The following is a 17,908-nucleotide window of genomic DNA, read 5'->3' on the forward strand; positions in this document are numbered from 1 at the left end:
CCAGCCTCTACCCACCCACTTCTCTCCCTCACAGATCTAAGCACTTGCCTCATTCACTCCAGCTGCACAGGTTGTAAGTGAGGGGAGAAAAGAGAAAGAAAGGGAGAACAGGAGAGCAAGAGGAGAGAATATTAGAAACTGCTGGTGAGGGAGAGAGGACAGGAGGTGAATAAGAGAGGGTCTGTGCGGTTTATTGTGTGAAGGTGTGAGGGAGTGAGGAGAGAAAGGAAAAGTCTTCCAGGAGTGGGACTTATCAGGAGTGGGAGGTTCCTCCAGGGAGGATCTTTGGTAGCAACCTCTCCTTTTTGCTGGGAGTCTGTCCCCCGGGACCCCATCCAGAGCCATGGAGCCCTCCGTGTCGACTGAGGTTGAGGGGGAGCCCAAGGAGAGGAAGAAGATCCACTTTGCTATGCCATCCTCTGCGCCCACAAACCTGGATCCTCGACAAGTGGAGATGGTGAGCAGGCAAAGGACAGATCACGTTTGACCCAAAGAAAAATGTTTTTTTTTTAATTCTGTTGACATTTTTTTTTAGCTTTAGCTCTAAATAGTTTCTAAATAGTAACTTTGTTTTAAATTGCACAGCTAGTTTCCTCTCTCTGCCTTCCACTAGTTCATTCAAAAGGTGGTAAGCACAGTTATTTTAGCTAGTAGTGTTGATTATCAAAAGTGGACAAATTAGATCACCTACACTTTTCATCACCTTATCAATCTGCTTTTGTTTTGTTTTTGATAAGTTCCCCATTCAGCAGGGTTTGCGTGCCACATGTTTGAGAAATAGTGATGACATTTCCCCCTCCTGTTTCTTCATGAGATTGGTGCGCTGATGTCTCATCTCATCTTGACCTGTGAAACAATGTGACATTGACACAAAGTCATTGTCTTGTATTTGAAGCCCGTTCACTCTTTCGCAACAAAAGCAGCAACAAAAGGCCCTTGACATTTAGTTTGCTACCTAGCTAACACTGTTAATAATTGTTATTTCCTTTGTCTCTCTCTCTCTCTCTCTCTCTGTACTGGAATACCCTTTGTTAATCTTTCATCTTGCTTTTTCTAACAGAAATATATGAATATATGTTCAAATAATATGAACTGTTTATGTTCATTTTGAGAGGACAACCCAGACTTTTCTGTTTTGGCCCAAATGCTGCTAGCTCTTATTTTAGAGCAGAGGAAAGTGGGCCAAAGCAGGAACCATTTGGCTCTGAGGTAGATCGAGGCCAATGGCTCATCTCTCCTGAGGGCTTGAGAGGAGATGAGACGGCAGGAAAGAGATGTGCGTTGTGAAGAAAAGCAGAGAAAGAAATAAGTACGACCTAATCTCTTTGCTAACCTGTCTGGGGTCAGCTCCCTGAGTGGCTGTCCCTGTTTCCCAGCTTGTTTTAAAAAAAAAAAAAAAAAAAAAAAAAACGGCTTTTAATGATCCAAAATGACCAGAAGTCACTCTCCACCATGGTGTGCGAGAAAGTTTGATATTTGAAAAATCAAGTGTAAATTTGTTGTCACACTTAAAAATCGAATTTGTGGCAGTGTTACTGAATAATAAACTAAAAAACTCGCAGAGTTTGAAACATTTTTCATTGCTTCATGAGACACATAAACACATACCCCTCTCTTTCTTCTCTATCTCTCATGCCCTGTTATCACGCTCTGATCCCTATCATCTCTTCCAAGTAAGCCACAGGATATCAATCTACCATATGTGAGGCTGCTCTTCCTCTATAAAAAAAACAAAAAAACTTACTTCCTTCTGTTTTGGGGAGGACCTTATTTCTCAATCACCTTCTGCTGAAACAGTGACGAGCTATATTTAGTTTGGTTGTCTGGCTCTGCTCCAGAAGGTTTTTACCTTCAGATAAAATGTGTGTGCTAAGCTTTTATGACAGCTTGTTTAGTGGACACCATATTACTTCATAACCTATGTCATCTAGATGTTAAAAGAGTAGACATATGTAAAAACAATGTTGATAGTCATTTAAGAATCAGGTGTGCAGGTGGAAGAAAGCTGTATGTTCAAACAAATGTGCCGAGGGGAGTGTGGGAAACTGAAGGACGTTAAGGGGAGGATGTGTTTATGTCTTTTTTTTAAGCAGATTGCCTCTATGCATGGATGTGGGAGTCTCCTGGGACTTGTGGGTGGGCAGGGGTAATGGTTAACACTCATTTCATTCCCTTCCCCACCCACCACAATTACACTCGCCCACAAGTCAATCTTTGCAAATGAGTTACAATGACTACACCATTCTTCCGAACTTGTTACAGAACTCCACACTGTTCTTTCCGATGGCATTTAAACCCCAAAACCACTATCGACCGAACTGCCGGGGCCTTGTTACTATGGAGACGGGCTGCACAACTACGTCGCCCAAAGCTCCCCCACGGTTTGCATCTAAAAGGTCAACTTTAATGGACAGCACTGTTTGTCTGACAGGTTGTTTACATTAATGTTGTAACATGTTTATGGGAAAGCTTGTGTGAATTCTTTTTAACGGGTTAGGATCTGATGTGAGACCTCCCACTCAGTGAATTAATACACATTGTGCCGGAAAAAAAACAGCAGCTGTTTCTTTTTCTTTTGTGCCTCGTAAGATATTCTTACCTGATATTTCATCACGAGTGTCCACGCTGTGAGAAAGCGAGAAAACATTCCCAAAGCTTTGGAAACTGTCCTCTATAGCTTTATGTTCTATTTTTGGGGCATTTTGTGCCTTTATTGAAGGGACAGGTCAGTGGAAAGAGTCAGAAATCTGGAAAGGAGAGAGTGGGGAATGGTATGCGGGAAAGTGTCATAGGTAGGATTTAAACCCGAGTCGCCTACTTCGAGGATTACAACCTCTGTACAAGGGGTGTTCCAACTAACCACTTGGCCACTGGCGCCCTGATTATGTCATTATCAAAGGTAAACTGGATGTCTCTTTGGACGCAAGTTACGTTTTTTTCCACTTTGTTTGCAGAAAATCTAACTGAGTAAAACTTCTAACTAGATCAAAATCTGTGTCCACCAAATGAAAAGTCTTCAATCAAGGGACTTTAATCAGAATTTTCAAGAATACATCGGTCATCACAATGTTTCCTTGCTCTCCACTGTCAACCCTGGTATCTTGTCGTAAAACTGCAGATCTGTTGAGCTCTCCCACTATCGTCTTGAAATAACTGTAGTATGACAGAATATTTAAATGATCGGGCTTTGATATCCCCATATTGAGAGTTCACGATCGAAGTTGTGGTTGTCAGTAACAACATGGAGAAAGCACATGGCCATGTTTACCATCCCTACCTCTACTCTACACACACACACACACACACACACACACACACACACACACACACACACACACACCAATCCTGCGTGCTTTGCAAACCAATGTAGGGTAATGTGCATAATGGACAGAGATTAGGGTCATGGTGCAGACGCTGCATCCCTGATTCCCTCCTAGCTTGCCTCCCCGTGGACTAAACACATTGACATCTATCTATGTTTCCTCTCATTGAAGTCAACATGAACTGGTCAGCACATATTGATCCTTTGAAATGACAGGAAACTTGAAATATGAAAGTGAATAACAAAGGGCAGCGAAGGCTATCAATACACCGCCTTTCTATATCAAACACTTCCATATAAATACATATTAAACCTAACAGGGTGATGGCGGGCATTTTTTTTTTGGTTCACCTGCCCCACCCACACTCCCCACCCTATCCCTAGCCCACTCCTCCCAACCAAATCGCCCTTCCAAGTCTAGTCTCTGGGTAAAACGTCAAAAAGCGACCTTTGATGCAGTGTGTGTTTGTGGGTAAACATTAGCAGTCTGGGGGGACTGTCAACATGCACTACCAAAAAGAACATCTCATTGGACGGCACAAAGCATGCTGGGACAGGGCAAGAGGGTGCCGTGATCTTTCTCTTGCATGTGGACAGTCGGGAATGTCACTGTAGTGGTGTGACTCAGTTCGCCCACTGATGTCATCCCTCTTGTGAAAATGATTTGAATGTTTCTTAAAGTTTTCTGCCCAAGCGGTTTCTTGATGTTTGTAGTGGCAAACCTAATTGCTGGAAACCACAGGTTATAATTGCTGTTGGGACACAATCAATGGTTCTCTGTCTTCTGTAGGCTGAGTATTTTTGTTCCTCCCATGGGTTCGACAGTACAGGAGTTTTTTGATTTGTTAACGATATGAAAACATTTTTATTGCGTGTGTCCATCAACAGCAGTTTGGAACAATGTTTTCCTTCATGTTCCTTTTCCACTATGTTTCAGCAGAGTAGTTGCTGGGCTCTAACGCTTGTTTTTTTTCCACAAAAAAAGCTTTATATGTAATTCTAAAAATCAAATTGTCTTAATGACAATCCTAACCAAGCAATCCATCATCCTCTGTTTGCTCATGTGCGCATGGATGTGTGTATTCTATAAACAGTTCAAGAACATAAATATTGAGCATGCTGGTAGATAGATTTGTCACCTGTTGACACTGTACACTATAAGTTGACAATGTGCCATGATACCTTAGGCTTGCATTAGAATCTTGCAGGAACCACAATGATGCAAATCCTCATTGTGTTCAAGAAGCCCCATGTTGTCATTTGTTGTCGTCTTTAATCAAACATAGTCAGGCTTTCTTTGGGGCATGCAGAGAAGCAGTTCCTTATTGTCGATTTATTTGCCTCTAACTCAACAGCATCATCATTTTTGCCTACATGTGACATTGCAGAGAAACCATAGTGCATCTGTTGCGCTTCCATTTTTTTTTTTTTTTACCCGTGGCTGTAACAACAACAGCCGCAATCATATCTGGGATGAGAGGAGAGCGAGAGGATTAGAAAGGGAATAGAGGCACAGTGGGGGAGAGAAATGGAGGCGGTGGATAAGGCCAGGACAGGATCTGGAGCTGACTTGTCATCAGACATTGGTGTGCTCCTGCAGCTGGGACAGGATCTGGACCCTGAACTGAACCTTTAAACTGCCCTCCTCCCACTTTATTTCATTGCCTCTGTCAGGCGCTGGAATCCCTTTTTTCTCCCCGAAGAGCTACGGGATGGTCAAACTGATATAGTGACATTGAGAAGGGCATTGAGGCAAAACAAATGGGACTGGTCTGGATCTCTGTGTTGTTGACACAGAGAAAACACAGCATTATGTCATTGCTGCCTTTTTGTTATAATCTCCCATTTTTGTCACAGAAGTTGATACATTTTTTTTGTGTTTATCTACTTACAACCTAATGAGCCTTTGCGGGGGCACACCAGGTCATCTTCAGAGTTGAGGCAGAAACACCCCATGCAGAAAACAGGAAAAGAACACAGTAGTAAAAAAAACATCCTCCTAAACAAAAACTAAAAATTGTACACAATCAGAGGATATTTAAGGTGATTAAGAACTCTACATCTTCTCAACAGAAATATTGGCAACGCTCCCAAGTGATATTGAAATGTAACACTTCTTTATTCCTTTGCATCCAAGCAATGACCTGTAAGCTCCAGAGCAACCGTAAGAGGTTACCTTTTTCACTTGTCATCTGTGAGTACATGTCATGACGCAGAATAGTAACTATAGCTACCTCTGTCCATACCTGCCTGTTGTTCTCTCTGGACTCTGTCTGCTGCGCAATGTGTCACCACTAAATCTGAGTGGATGAACAGTGAAAGCAGAATTATCCCAGTGTTTGAACGTTGTTAGCCATGCTGTCTCCGAGAAAGCTTTGATTGGCACCTCCCCTGTTGCGGCCTCGCCCTGTGAATTGCTCCAGTGTGCACTGTGGCCTGGTTGGTGGCTTCCTGTCACTCATAAGAAATTGGCCCATTATATTTGTTTGATGTGATGGTAATACTTTTTCTTCCAACCGTCTCTGGAACAACAGGCCAAACAGTTTCCAGCAGCTAATTACCAAAATGCCGGGGGTGTGTAACAGAGAAGAAACAGAGGAAACAAGGGGGTTGGTTGTCGGAGTATGATATCATTCTGCCAGTGGGTGCTGCATAATTACATTACCTTTTTTTGAGGTTGTTGGAGAGCCCCTCTGCATGCTGTCTGCAGCCCATCTGTTTATTCAGTCAGCCAAATGTGGGGTCAAAGATCAGCGTAAAAGTGAACGTTGAAATGCAACATGCAGCAGCCCTCTCCTTCTGATGGGAATTCAGTGATGTTGTTCACTTGAATAGAAATGAGTGCATCATGCACACCTGACCGACCTCAGAGGTCGCTGAGCTGCAGTTGGGGTTGTAATTTGCGTAGCCACGTCCTTGACCCTCTTTGAAACAGCTGGAAACTTGACTAGCAGGTGTAGCTGTCTGACAGCACTGTCTATTAGTGATGATTTGGTCTGTGTCTGACAGAGATGTTTGTCACATGATAGACCTGATCACTGGCCTTTAACTTTGGATTTGCAACGCATACTGATACATGTTGTCTGGAGGCTTTGCCAAGGAATAGCAGTGTGACTTGTTCTTTACAAGAACTGTGGCTCAGTTGGCGGAGTCGGATGTCTCTCAACCGGAAGGTTGGGGGTTTCGATCCCCAGCTGGTGCAGCAACATATCTGATTGGGCAAGACACTTAACCCCGAAATGCTCCCACTGCTTTCGTCAGCAGCGTATGAATGGGATTAGTTACGTCTGATGCTTACTTTACTTAGCAACCTCTGCCATCTGTGTGCGAATGGGTGTGAATGGGTAGGTGTGACATTGTGTGTAAAAAGCGCTTTACAAGGTCAAGTACATTAACCATTTAGATTTAATCCTCACAACAGCCAACAAAGTGTCCACTGTTTCAACAAACCTTAAGCAATATTATCCCTTGAATTCTATGACGACAAACTCAGGAAACAAAACAGAAGGCTGAGATTATTATGTAAATGTACAGTAAGATGCTCATATGTTTTAAGCACTTTCAGCTAAAGCTAACATTCGATGTAATCTTCAACCCTCCCATTCACAAAGTCTAAAAAATGCTCCACTGCTTGAAATAAGAAGATTTAGGCAACAATAACCTGAACCTGAACCTATTCAAATTTGGAATGTTTGAGCCAGCAAAATGTATATTTTTCATCATTTGTAAATGAACTTACAAACATATTTAATGAAGATGGTCATGAGACGCATTTCCTTATTGTATTCTACTCTAAAGTGTGTGCACTAGAAAACTAAGAAACCCTCAGCCCATACATTAAAGGGATTTTTTTTTACCTTATTATGTTGACGAACTCATTGACTGCACTTGTATCCCTATGGCTCTTGGGCTGTGCAGCGTAGTTTTTTTAAAGACAGGGGGGCGGGCATGGCTCTGTGAATAGGGGCGTGTCTGTTTATTAAAGTTAGTCTATGTGTTTGAAGCATGAGGAAACCTCCACTGTTGAAAGATGAAGTGCAAAACCTTGAGGCTGGCTGCATAAGACCCTGAAGTCCCATACAATCCCATGCTAAAATGTCCATTTGTACAGCAAAAATAAACACGTTTACAGCCGAGGGCAAAACACAAATTTGGTCTGAAAAGCGAATTTCTTTATAAGCACACACTGTACAGGGGGGTTTACATTTTTTTATAACTCATCCGTTTTGATAACAATACATTTTATTCATAGTAATGGACGTGGCTAATCCGACTGAAAGGACGGGCGCGTTGTAGCTGTTTGTCATGAAGCTTAATGCTCAAACTCTTTGCTTGTTACGAGGTTGAACAGAAGTTAGCATGAGACAGCATTTCCCAATCTGGAGACCGCCATCGGTGAGCTTCAAAATCCCGCTTAAGAAACCAATGGATAACGTCACTGAGACTAACAGTGGTGACATTTGTCAGGTTCAGTGATGTAGGTGCTGCCTCATGGAGTAAAATAAAGAAAAAAAGGGAACTGAAGACTGAAAAAGTTATGGTTATGGTTATAACTTATAAATACTTTTTAAAGGGCGAACAAACACTGTTTCATGGAACAAATTTTACTACTTGTGCCTTTCCTTATTTGTGAGTGATTCCATTACAGTATTGAATGTCAGGCACATACACAACTTCTTTTTCTTTAATAAAGTAGTTTCATGTCCCTATGGGCAGATTCCATATCTGTGAATCAATCTTGTACAAATCCATATCTATCTATTCGCTTCATATGGATCTGACTGATGCTGCCACCTCTTTTAGAGAGCGTTGACATGCGCTGATTATTGGATGGCCCGATGTAATGCCATGGGACACAGTAGATTTACACAGACATGGAAAGAGCTCTAAGGTGTGTCTCTTTATGTGTTGTTTTAGCATTAGATCCAGAACTGCAGTTAGAGCCTTCCTGTCTCATCCCTCAAAGCCCCCAGAGACCCCTCCAATCTAGTTTATGCTGTCCTACTGATGCTCCTTTTTATAGGCCCGACCACGAGAGTACCAGCTCAGAGGACGGCCACGGGGGATCAGGCCCATATCAGTGGCTCTGCACCCAGGCTCCTGTGCTGTGCCAACACACACACACATGTTCACACATCATACATGTGCAAAGTCATCATTACATGTGACAGAGTGAGGTATTGGAGGATTGGATGATCTGCTCGATTGATTCTAGAAGATTTCCTCTCTCACTGCAAAGTCAGCACATTATTCAAATGTACTTATCAACTTTAGATAAACTAGTGCATTTGTCTTCCTCTGTAATGATCCATCAGCCACTGTTTTAACTCAGAGTCAAATCTCAGTGGTAAACCTGGTGGGGTGCAGATGCCTCTTGGGCAGCCAACCTCTCGGCAGCCAACCTGTGGAGCCACTGAAAGGCCACTGCGGCAGCCTGCATAGAGCCACTCTGTGCAAGTTCATAGCGGCTCTTCTGATCCTGGTACAGAAACAATGGCTGCCAGCAGAGGAGAGCGTTTGGGAGATTGGGGGCAGGGGTTTAGAAAGTAGATGAGGGAGGGGGAGAGGGATAAAGCGTAGCTGGAGTAATCTGGCACGCTGTGCCCCAGTGTTGGCGTAAATGAGGAAGTCACATAAATATTATGTAACTCAGGCAGAGTAGGGTGGTTTTTAAACTGGAAAATTACTGAGTTACTATGTGTGTCTATGTCATCTGCCATTGTCTATGTGACAGAGCAGCACGTCACCGCCACCATCACTGTAGCCATCGCTTTGTGTTCATAAACACAGAGATAGAAACACCTGGGCCTTTTAGCACATTAATGTGCATTACCTACATGGTTTCATTGTTTTCATCTCATTTTTCTACCTTACAGCCTGTTAGAACATCGACCTGAGAGGGGGCATGCTTCTTCTTTCGGGTCTAGGAGGTCATGACGTGGTATTTCACAAGATCACCACCCTGATTGGATGCTGGCATTAGGAGGACAGTCATCTGCATTTACACACACACACACACACACACACACACACACACACATTCACACTGACAAACATTGGCATTACGTTCACACATTCAGGTGAAAAGTTCATCAGATTAAGCTTCTCATGGACCTCAATTAACCAACACAATCATTTCACGTTCCGATTTTTTTATATCCATTTGACTAAATGAAAATGGACTTTAGTTTTACGTGTTTAATCTCATCCTTTCTCTTTCAGTGACACCTTATTAGATGGGTAAAGCTCCAACATACTGCATAACCCTTTTTTGCTTTTATAAATGTGTTTCTGTGGATCCATTGTTTGTGTTTCTAGGAATATTTTTCAAGAGTTGCAAGCCATCTGTAGGCTATCGATGCAGAACTTTATTGTCAATAACGGAGAGACTTTTCTCTAATGTACCTTCACATGAATCATAATAATAAAACATAAGAGCACTAGACTGGTATAAGGTTGGAAAGCTTACTGGTGTAAGGTGTGAAAGCTTTTCGTTCCCACAGTTTTAGACTGGATCTACAATTTGTAGTAAAGTCAGATGTAAAATAAGGAAGTGACCTTTTGTAAGTCATGAAGCAAAAACTGTGAGAACTAGAGTAAATAGTGGCTGAAACTCTTAACAATTGTTTTCACAATCAATTAGCATTTTAGCTGCAGATACATTTCCTGTCAGTCAAGTAGATTTTTGATTGATTAATTATTGAATTGTTCGGTGGTTATTGTTAATATGGACCTGAAGAAATCAGTTCAAATATCACAAATACAATTCAAAAAACACACTTAGTCTGCATGACTTGACGACCTTTCTAGGAGTCTTCCCAGTTTAATGGACATAATGCCACAAGGCTTGGTCATGGCAACATCTGGTGTTTGCTTTCTCTTGTGGGTCTATGCGAGCCACCTCAGGCCGCCCTGCAAGGCTGGGAGCAGGTGTGAGGCAGGAAAAGGCAGCAGGGTTCACAGCGGCATGAAGCCCCGGGCCTCCGCAGCTCGCTGGGGGAGAGGTGGGGCAGACAAAGAGGGGGGGGGGGGGTGAAAGAAGGCCCTGTGGATGTTCAGAAATAGAGAGATTAATCAAGGAAAGGAAAAGACGGAGGAGTCAGAAAGCAAAATAATATTACTGTAATGTAAGCAATCGAGATCATGGTGATGATGAGACTGAGGAGAAGTGATGAGAGACGTGAGGGTAATGTCACTGACAAGTAATGAATGATAAATCCGGAAGTAAACAGGATGGAGGAAGCAGAGGATCAAGTGAGATGGAAACGAAAGGTGACTGACAGAAAGACAGATACTATGAGAGATAATGTGAGAGAGCCAGTGGAGACAGGAAAGCTGGAAGTTGCGTGATGGGATTAAAATGTGTGTCTGGTGTCATAAATAAGGGAGAAATCCACGCTCGATTACTCTGTGTTGTCGTGTTTGACAGTGGCAGCGTTCCACCACGCGGCCCAGCAAGCCTCTGCTTTGGCAACATGTGCCTCGCTGCGATGACGCACACCACGCTTAACAAGGAGGAGGGGAACCAAACACAAACACATCCCTCCGTATGGAGCAGTTAGAACACAAAACAGAGCCAGGCTGCTTAACTCTCTCGCCTGTGATGTTGTGTGGTGCCGTAAACAGCAGCGGGGAGGTTCATGTCATGGCCAAGGTTGGCCCGTTCCTCAGAGGACACTTTTCAATACTCTGTTTGTCCGACCAGTCAAGTCCACTTAGCTGCTCTGCTTGCACTCATAATTCATTTTCTTTTTTATCCAATATTTTCTCAAAAGTGAGTTATAGATGGCAGCTATAAATCATCTAGAATTACTGGAAAGTGAGTCAAATCACTGAGGACTGCACGTAAAGCAAAGGCTCCACACTTTATGCTCAGGGTAGTTCAGGATGAAAGTGATACACCGAACCTGTCATTTACTATCAGTCACTTTCCTCTTTAGGGCAGAACATAAGTTGTATAAAATGAAATATTGCATCAATGGATTACAATTTTGGCAAGCTTCTACGAATGAAAAATGAAGCAAACCAACCACAGAAACTTCTCGAACCATTCCTGCAGACTAATAAACTTCGGTGCAGCAAGTCTGGTAACTGATTATTTTTTTATCACTGATAAATCTCCAGACAAAACCTCTCATTAATAGATTTACCATAGTGTTTAAAAAGGTATGAAAACAGGAATAAAAAGCCCAATCAATTCATAGATACATAGGTGAAATTACTTGTTTACTCTGATTAATGAACTACTGATCATCATAGGATTTTTAAAACACCAATATTTAAAAAAATATATATATTATAGCTTAATAAGAATCTTCTTTTCCAGACCTGGTACCTTGTGAGCTATACATGCTTACACCTTCTTTAACTATTAAAGGCTGAAAGTTTGATATCAAAGTAGATTTTTAATGAAGCTTGACTTTGAAAGGTCTAAAGTGGGTATTTGCATCAACAGTGGTGTTGTTGTTGAATGAAATGACAAACTGTATGAGTGCAGTCCCACAGGAAGGATACAGGCTGGAGAGCTGGAGGGGCAGAGGCGAGCGTTTCCTTTAAGGACAGAGAGTTCACTGTAAATACTCTCAAACCTGCAGAGAAAAACAAAAAGAGACTGAGCTGATTGCTGGGGCTCATTTAGTCTTTTTTTTTTTTTCCATGGTCGCACTGTTTGTGAGGGTGTATGAGAGCGTACGTGGTGCACTAAGGAAATCAAAAATGCTAAGAATGTTACATTAGTGGCGAAGAGGTAATTCAGTTCGAAAACTCCCTGTGTCAAAACTTCTTAAAGCTGGATCATTTAAAACTCCAGCAAAAAGCATCAGTCAACCTTCTGTGCTATTTGCTGTTAGTGTATCTATGAAAACAGAAAGTTGCATAATGAGTCTTCCTGTGATCCACTGACCATGACCTTGACTCTGACCTGACCGGTATCCGCTATGGAAACATTCCTGAAGGCTTTTTGACCCTTCAGCCGGCAGGGCAGCAGCTCCAGTGAAATAGAGCGACGCCCCAGGAAGAACATTTTCCATCTGATTTATGAGGCTTTGTGCTGAACATCATTAATAAAACATTTTCGACCACTTTAATTATTAATATGTTTACGGCTGGCCTTTATGTTTGTGTGTGTTTGTTTTGAAGATCCGGCGCAGGAGGCCCACACCTGCCACGCTGTTCAGAGTAGCTGACCAATCATCTCCTGAGGATGATCAGTCCACCCACCAGGTAAAGGTGAAGTCCACACACTTTTCTATAATGAGTATCACTCTGCATGCTACATCCGTCCTCCATAAGTATTTTATTTATGTCACTTTGAAACAACATGTTTACAATGATTATTGACCTTTCAAATAGCAAACAGAAAAAAAAAAACAGATGTGGCTTAAGATTTGTCACTTTTGATTTTTAAACTTATAATGCCTCATGCAATCTTAAATCCAGAACTTTGGGGAAAGCTTCTTTGCACAGAAGTGTAAAAACACTCACAGGACAAATACTGGCGTTTCTGAAAAGCTAAGACTGGCTTTCAAATATTGCATTACATAAGCAGAAACCCTTTTTTTTTTTTTACATAAAGAAGTGAAAAAAAAAAAACACTCAAAAAAAAGTGACCTTGTTTTTGTCCTGCTCATTGTTACCTCATTGTAATGCTTGAGTTGAACTGAGTATGTGTCGTTTGTACCTTCATCAGCTGAAGGGGCAAACTCTGAAGCGGGAGATAAATTGACACAAACATACAACGCAGAGTTTTGGGTTTTTTTTTTGACTTCTTCAAACATGCCTGGGAGAATTTTAACGTCAAATCTTGCCTGATGTTGTATGTTTGCAGTGGGTCGTAGGAGAAAACGGAGTACTCAAACCCAAACGTGTCAATCCAAACGTGTACCAGCCTCCCTCACTCAAAGGTAGGTGTGAGCAATGCATGCTGGAGGTTTTCTGTTGTGGTTCACCCCCGTGTGTTGTTTAAGTCCATCTTGTTTTGTGGTGCTTAACTCTAATTTCTGACACGCTTCACGATATGTCAGCAAACAAAATAATAAAATGCTCATGACAGATGGGCAGAAATGAATTCAAAAGCCATAATTTATATTTTTGCATGCACACGTGTGATAATGCATAGGCTTGTTTCCATGTCTTGCTGCTCTTAGTGTATGATCAACAACAGGGCGTGTATATGTGTAACAGATAGAGAGAAATGGAGAAAGGGAGAGATTAGAGTGTGACAGCTGTGAGACACTGAGTGTGAGTCTAGGAAAGTCTGGATCATCCAGGATTACAGTCAGTTGTGTATACAGCTGTGGTACACACACACACGAGCACACACAAGAACACACATATGGGCAGGATAGAATGAACACAAAAAAAAGTACGTTATTTGCGTATTTATGCTTTTGGCTTTCTGTGTGTTGCATGTGGTTTCAAAAAGGAGCAAAAATTGACATTTCAGAGCCTGTCAAGCAGACCTTCGTTTAATGAGGATTTGTGTGTGCGTGTGTGTGTGTGTGTGTGTGTGTGTGTGTGTGTGTGTGTGTTGCATGTCGAGTGATGATATAATGACCCCAGGAAGCCGCGTTTATTGCATCAGAAATCTGCCCTTCAGAAAGTGAAGGAGAGAACTTCCTCAGAATCATTTCCAGTTACATAACGTACCCCGAGCCAGGATAACGCCGCACTGTAGTATCTGAGGGTGTTAAGGGGTGTAAGAGTGATGGAGGGAGAAGCCAAGGTGACCCAGAGTGAGAGTGGGAGCTGAGGTAATATCACTATCAGGAGAGTGGACAGGGCGAGAGAGGGAGGAGTGTGAGTCAGCAGTTCTGAGGAAAGTCAAGGATGGAAATAAACAGAAGGGAGATAGAAAACATCTTCACAGTGGGATACCGTCTTGCAGTTGTCTGTCTGTCTGTCTGTGCATGTACTGTAATTGGAAAAAAAAACTTGTTGGGCTGAATAAAACCTGGCAGTGTTGAAGCGTGGTCAAACCCAAACAACAAATCCCTCTTTCCCTGTTTTGTGTTTGTGCTCCCGTCCGTCCATGTGTGTGTGTGTTTGTGCTGTGTTTACCTGTGTGTATTAGCTGTCCAGAAGATGGCTGAAGCACACATGCAGAACCTAGGTATCTACCCCCCTTTGGAAGACCCTTTTGAGGTGGATGAGGAGGACATCTGGCAGAGACAGGAGGGAGAGGACACATCTCCCGCCAAGGCTGCTGGTGAGAGAGGGAGGCTCTCTGTCAGGCAGCAGCTCAGCACAAACACGCTCTCTCGTTTTGCTCTAATAAAAGTGCACCCTTTGGTACTTTAACACCGCACAGAACCACTGGCATTTATTGGATCGGTTCATTGGTTGTTTATGGGATCTTCTCACCTGCCTAAAACTGAAAGTAAGACAAGTTGGTGAGATGCAAATTTCCCAGCTCAGATCCCTCTGAGTTTGAAGTGTTAAAAAGAAATGAAACATTGAATAAAATTCTCTGTATTTGACAGATTTGCCTTTTTCAAACTATAAAATCCTGTACATTTAAGTCTTAACAATCATGGTTCACTCTCCTGAAATTGGGTGAGAAGCACTGTAAAAGTACCGTATGGTGTATTTTTCTCAGTTTGTATGAACGGTCCAGTTTTCCCGTTTCCTTTATATTTGTCCTCTTGATGTCTGCACACATTCCACATGTCAAATTTCAGTTCTCCTGTTCCTCCCATCACAAAAAGCCAGCATCAACGTCCAGCTTCGACAGTGAGACAAACTCACATGTACAGACAGATTGTGTGTCGAGTGCCTTGCATTTCTCTAAGTTTAGGAAATCTCTACCAGACAACAAACTTTACAACATAATTAAGTCAATTAACTTATAATTTTGTTTCTTTTTTCAGTCTTGGAGGCAAAACGTTAACAAATCTATCATAATCGAGTTAGTAATATAGAAATATAGAAAAATAATTGGAAATGGACTTAAAATAAAATACCAACATCATTCCCTCTCAGTAGAGCAGTTTACTCTTTGGAGAAGAAAACGTTCCTGTAGGCTTGCATTGTTTGCAGGCTGATGTAAAGCTCCTCTGTGGACCGAACAGGAGGACAGGTGGACGTCTGTGTGCAGAGGGATGGTCCAGGTGTCATATTAGTCCTCTTTCTCTCGTCCTTAACCTGCCACTGACTGAAGGCCCGGACCCAACACCAGTACTAGTCAGAGAGGAAATAGAGGGAATGAACCAAAGAAGTCTGTATTCAACTCCCTTTTTATAGTTCTTCCTCTATGGTTTCATATTTTAGGGGAAAATATCAAGTTTGAGTTATGCACCTTTGCAAAATTAAAAAAAAATGTGATCACCAGAAAAACAAATGAAACACTAATCTGAATTTGAAGGACACTCTTTTTGCACATACACTCCCTTATCGTTTTGTTATTTTCAACAGAATGATGTTTAATTCAGAGTTATTGCTCTGTTAGATATGATCACTCTCTTTATGAATCCTGGGAAATACACAATACTAGAACAGGGTGTAGGCAGATCCTCACGGGGGTCCTCTGATCACACGTCATCTTTTCAGTCGAGTCACAGTCATAGTTACAGTTACGGCTCGGCCTGTGTTTTCACAGACGGAGGTCAAACTATCATGAAAACAAATGTAATCAGGACGCTTCAGTTACATTCGACACAAACACAGAGCCGGTGCGCGGATAAACTTTTCAAGCAGAAGCACAAACTGTCCTCTTCTCGTGCCGTTTGTTTTTAAAATGTCTGGACTGGGTGTGCAGGAACACATCATGATACAATTCAAGTAAAATCAACAAAAATATCACTTCTTTTTTAAATGTCTTCCATTGTATAACATAACCTGTCTTCAAGCAAAAAGAGATAAACTGCTAATGAGAGCTTCAACTAATTTAAATGTATTTAAAGTAATCTTATCCAAACTTTAACTGGTGTTCTTTCCACAACATGTAGTCATTATATTATCTCTTTCACCAGAATAAACCACAATCATCTTACTCCAAATCACAGACACACCACATGTCACACTGATAAAATGCCTCTCCTGACATCTGTCTTTCTCTCCTCAGACCAACAGGAGACGGCGACCACCGAGCGCTCGGTCAAGTTTTCCAGCTTGAGCGAGACGGCCAAGCAGACCCCGGCAGCACAGGAGGAAGAGGAGGAGGAGGAGGAGGAGGAGGGAGGCAACATCAAAGAAGCCACAGAGGAGAACAGTCGGGGGAGTAACTGAGATAGAGAGAGAGAGAGAGAGAGAGAGAGGGAGAGCAGGGCAAACATACGGAGGGAGAGTAAGCGTATTTAGTGAAAGGGTTCAAATCTGAAGCACTCAGAAACAGACGAGCAGTGAGTGTGGGGTTAAGTGGACGTGAGTGTGTGAGGAGTTGTTGAACGATACTTCCATGAAACCAACATGTGAGTGAGCTAAGATCTCTGTACCTTTTGAAGGTCGAGCAGGATTAAAGAGAGGGCGTATTAGGGCCGGTCTGAGTATTCGGACTCGACCCTTATGAGCAAGTGGGGAATGATGTACTAACAGAGCAGCCTGCAGACGCCACTTTGGCCCTCGTGTCCCTTTGTTTCTAATGAGAGTGGATGAGTCAAGGTCAACATGACCAAACACCCTGTAAGACCAGTCCTCCCTCTACCTTCATGCTTCTGCACACAGCGAAATGTTCCTTTAAAGAGGAACACATTAATCACAGAGTACACACACACACACACTTTCAACCTCTCTGGGCACATTCATAATAAAGAATGTCTCCGATGTGACCTTTTCAATAGTTCCTGAAGTCATTATAAATAAACACTGACATGCATTTTCAAGGCACAACTCAGCATCGATCTAATTTGCAGCACACTAGGTGTCCAGCCCTGTGAGTAAATGTGCATTTACTGCCACCTTGTGGTAAAAAAAAAAAAGTGATACTCCAACCATTGACCTTTTGTCAAGTTGTAAAAAGTTATTATATTTAATAGGCTCAGGAAATGATATCCAGTTTTAAATGCTCTCTGTAGTCAACTCCAGTCATTCAATGAATTCACATTCTGTGTGCAGTTGTTGCTGTTTGTTGCGAGCTCCACTTTTCCATATTCCTAACTTAGCATGAGGGACTCATGGGAAACGATGCAGCTGTAATTCCAGGACGATTGTTCAATAAATGTAATCTCTTTGATATCAGACTGACTGCTTAAAAGTTAGAACTGACTGAACCACCATGATACTGCATGTGTACAAATCAACCAGGACTTTAATCTAGCAACTTTAAAAAAAAAGAAGATGACTTTAATTCATGTTTATTTAATTGATTCAAATGTCAGTAGGGATTATGATTTACTGACCTTTTAGTTAAATGTATAAATACTGAATATCGGTTGGAGTATCACTTTATGTATGACTGAATAAGAAACACCAACATGTTGTCTGTAATTGCTTAAAGGCAGCGGATGTGAAGGTCATTTCGTCTCACTTTTAATAAAATGTAATCTTCAAAGGGCAAAGCTACCTCTTATTTGTTTGTTTAAAAAAAAAAAAAAACTAACCATAGCCTCCATGATGCATCACACATCTGAACTCTTTTTGATCTGACAACAT

At 42.0% G+C, this 17,908-nt stretch overlaps 1 protein-coding gene across 3 annotated transcripts; it reads left to right on the forward strand.

Moving 5' to 3' along the window:
- Positions 1-23: 23 nt before the first annotated feature.
- Positions 24-17,594, forward strand: ppp1r1b (protein phosphatase 1, regulatory (inhibitor) subunit 1B). 3 transcript variants are annotated; one of them, XM_061026860.1, is made up of 5 exons: positions 25-457; positions 12,461-12,550; positions 13,149-13,224; positions 14,394-14,528; positions 16,383-17,594. In XM_061026860.1, exons 1-5 carry the CDS (start codon positions 344-346, stop codon positions 16,544-16,546), a joined length of 579 nt encoding a protein of 192 aa, XP_060882843.1. In that variant the 5' UTR covers positions 25-343; the 3' UTR covers positions 16,547-17,594. The 3 variants fall into 3 exon arrangements, with proteins under 3 accessions (XP_060882845.1, XP_060882843.1, XP_060882844.1); XM_061026861.1 differs by having other exon boundaries at positions 30-457; positions 12,461-12,544; XM_061026862.1 differs by lacking the exon at positions 14,394-14,528 and having other exon boundaries at positions 24-457; positions 12,461-12,544.
- The last annotated feature ends 314 nt before the right edge of the window (positions 17,595-17,908 follow it).

This window comes from Labrus mixtus, chromosome 20 (genome assembly GCF_963584025.1).
Source record: "Labrus mixtus chromosome 20, fLabMix1.1, whole genome shotgun sequence".
Taxonomy (NCBI): Eukaryota; Metazoa; Chordata; class Actinopteri; order Labriformes; family Labridae; genus Labrus; species Labrus mixtus.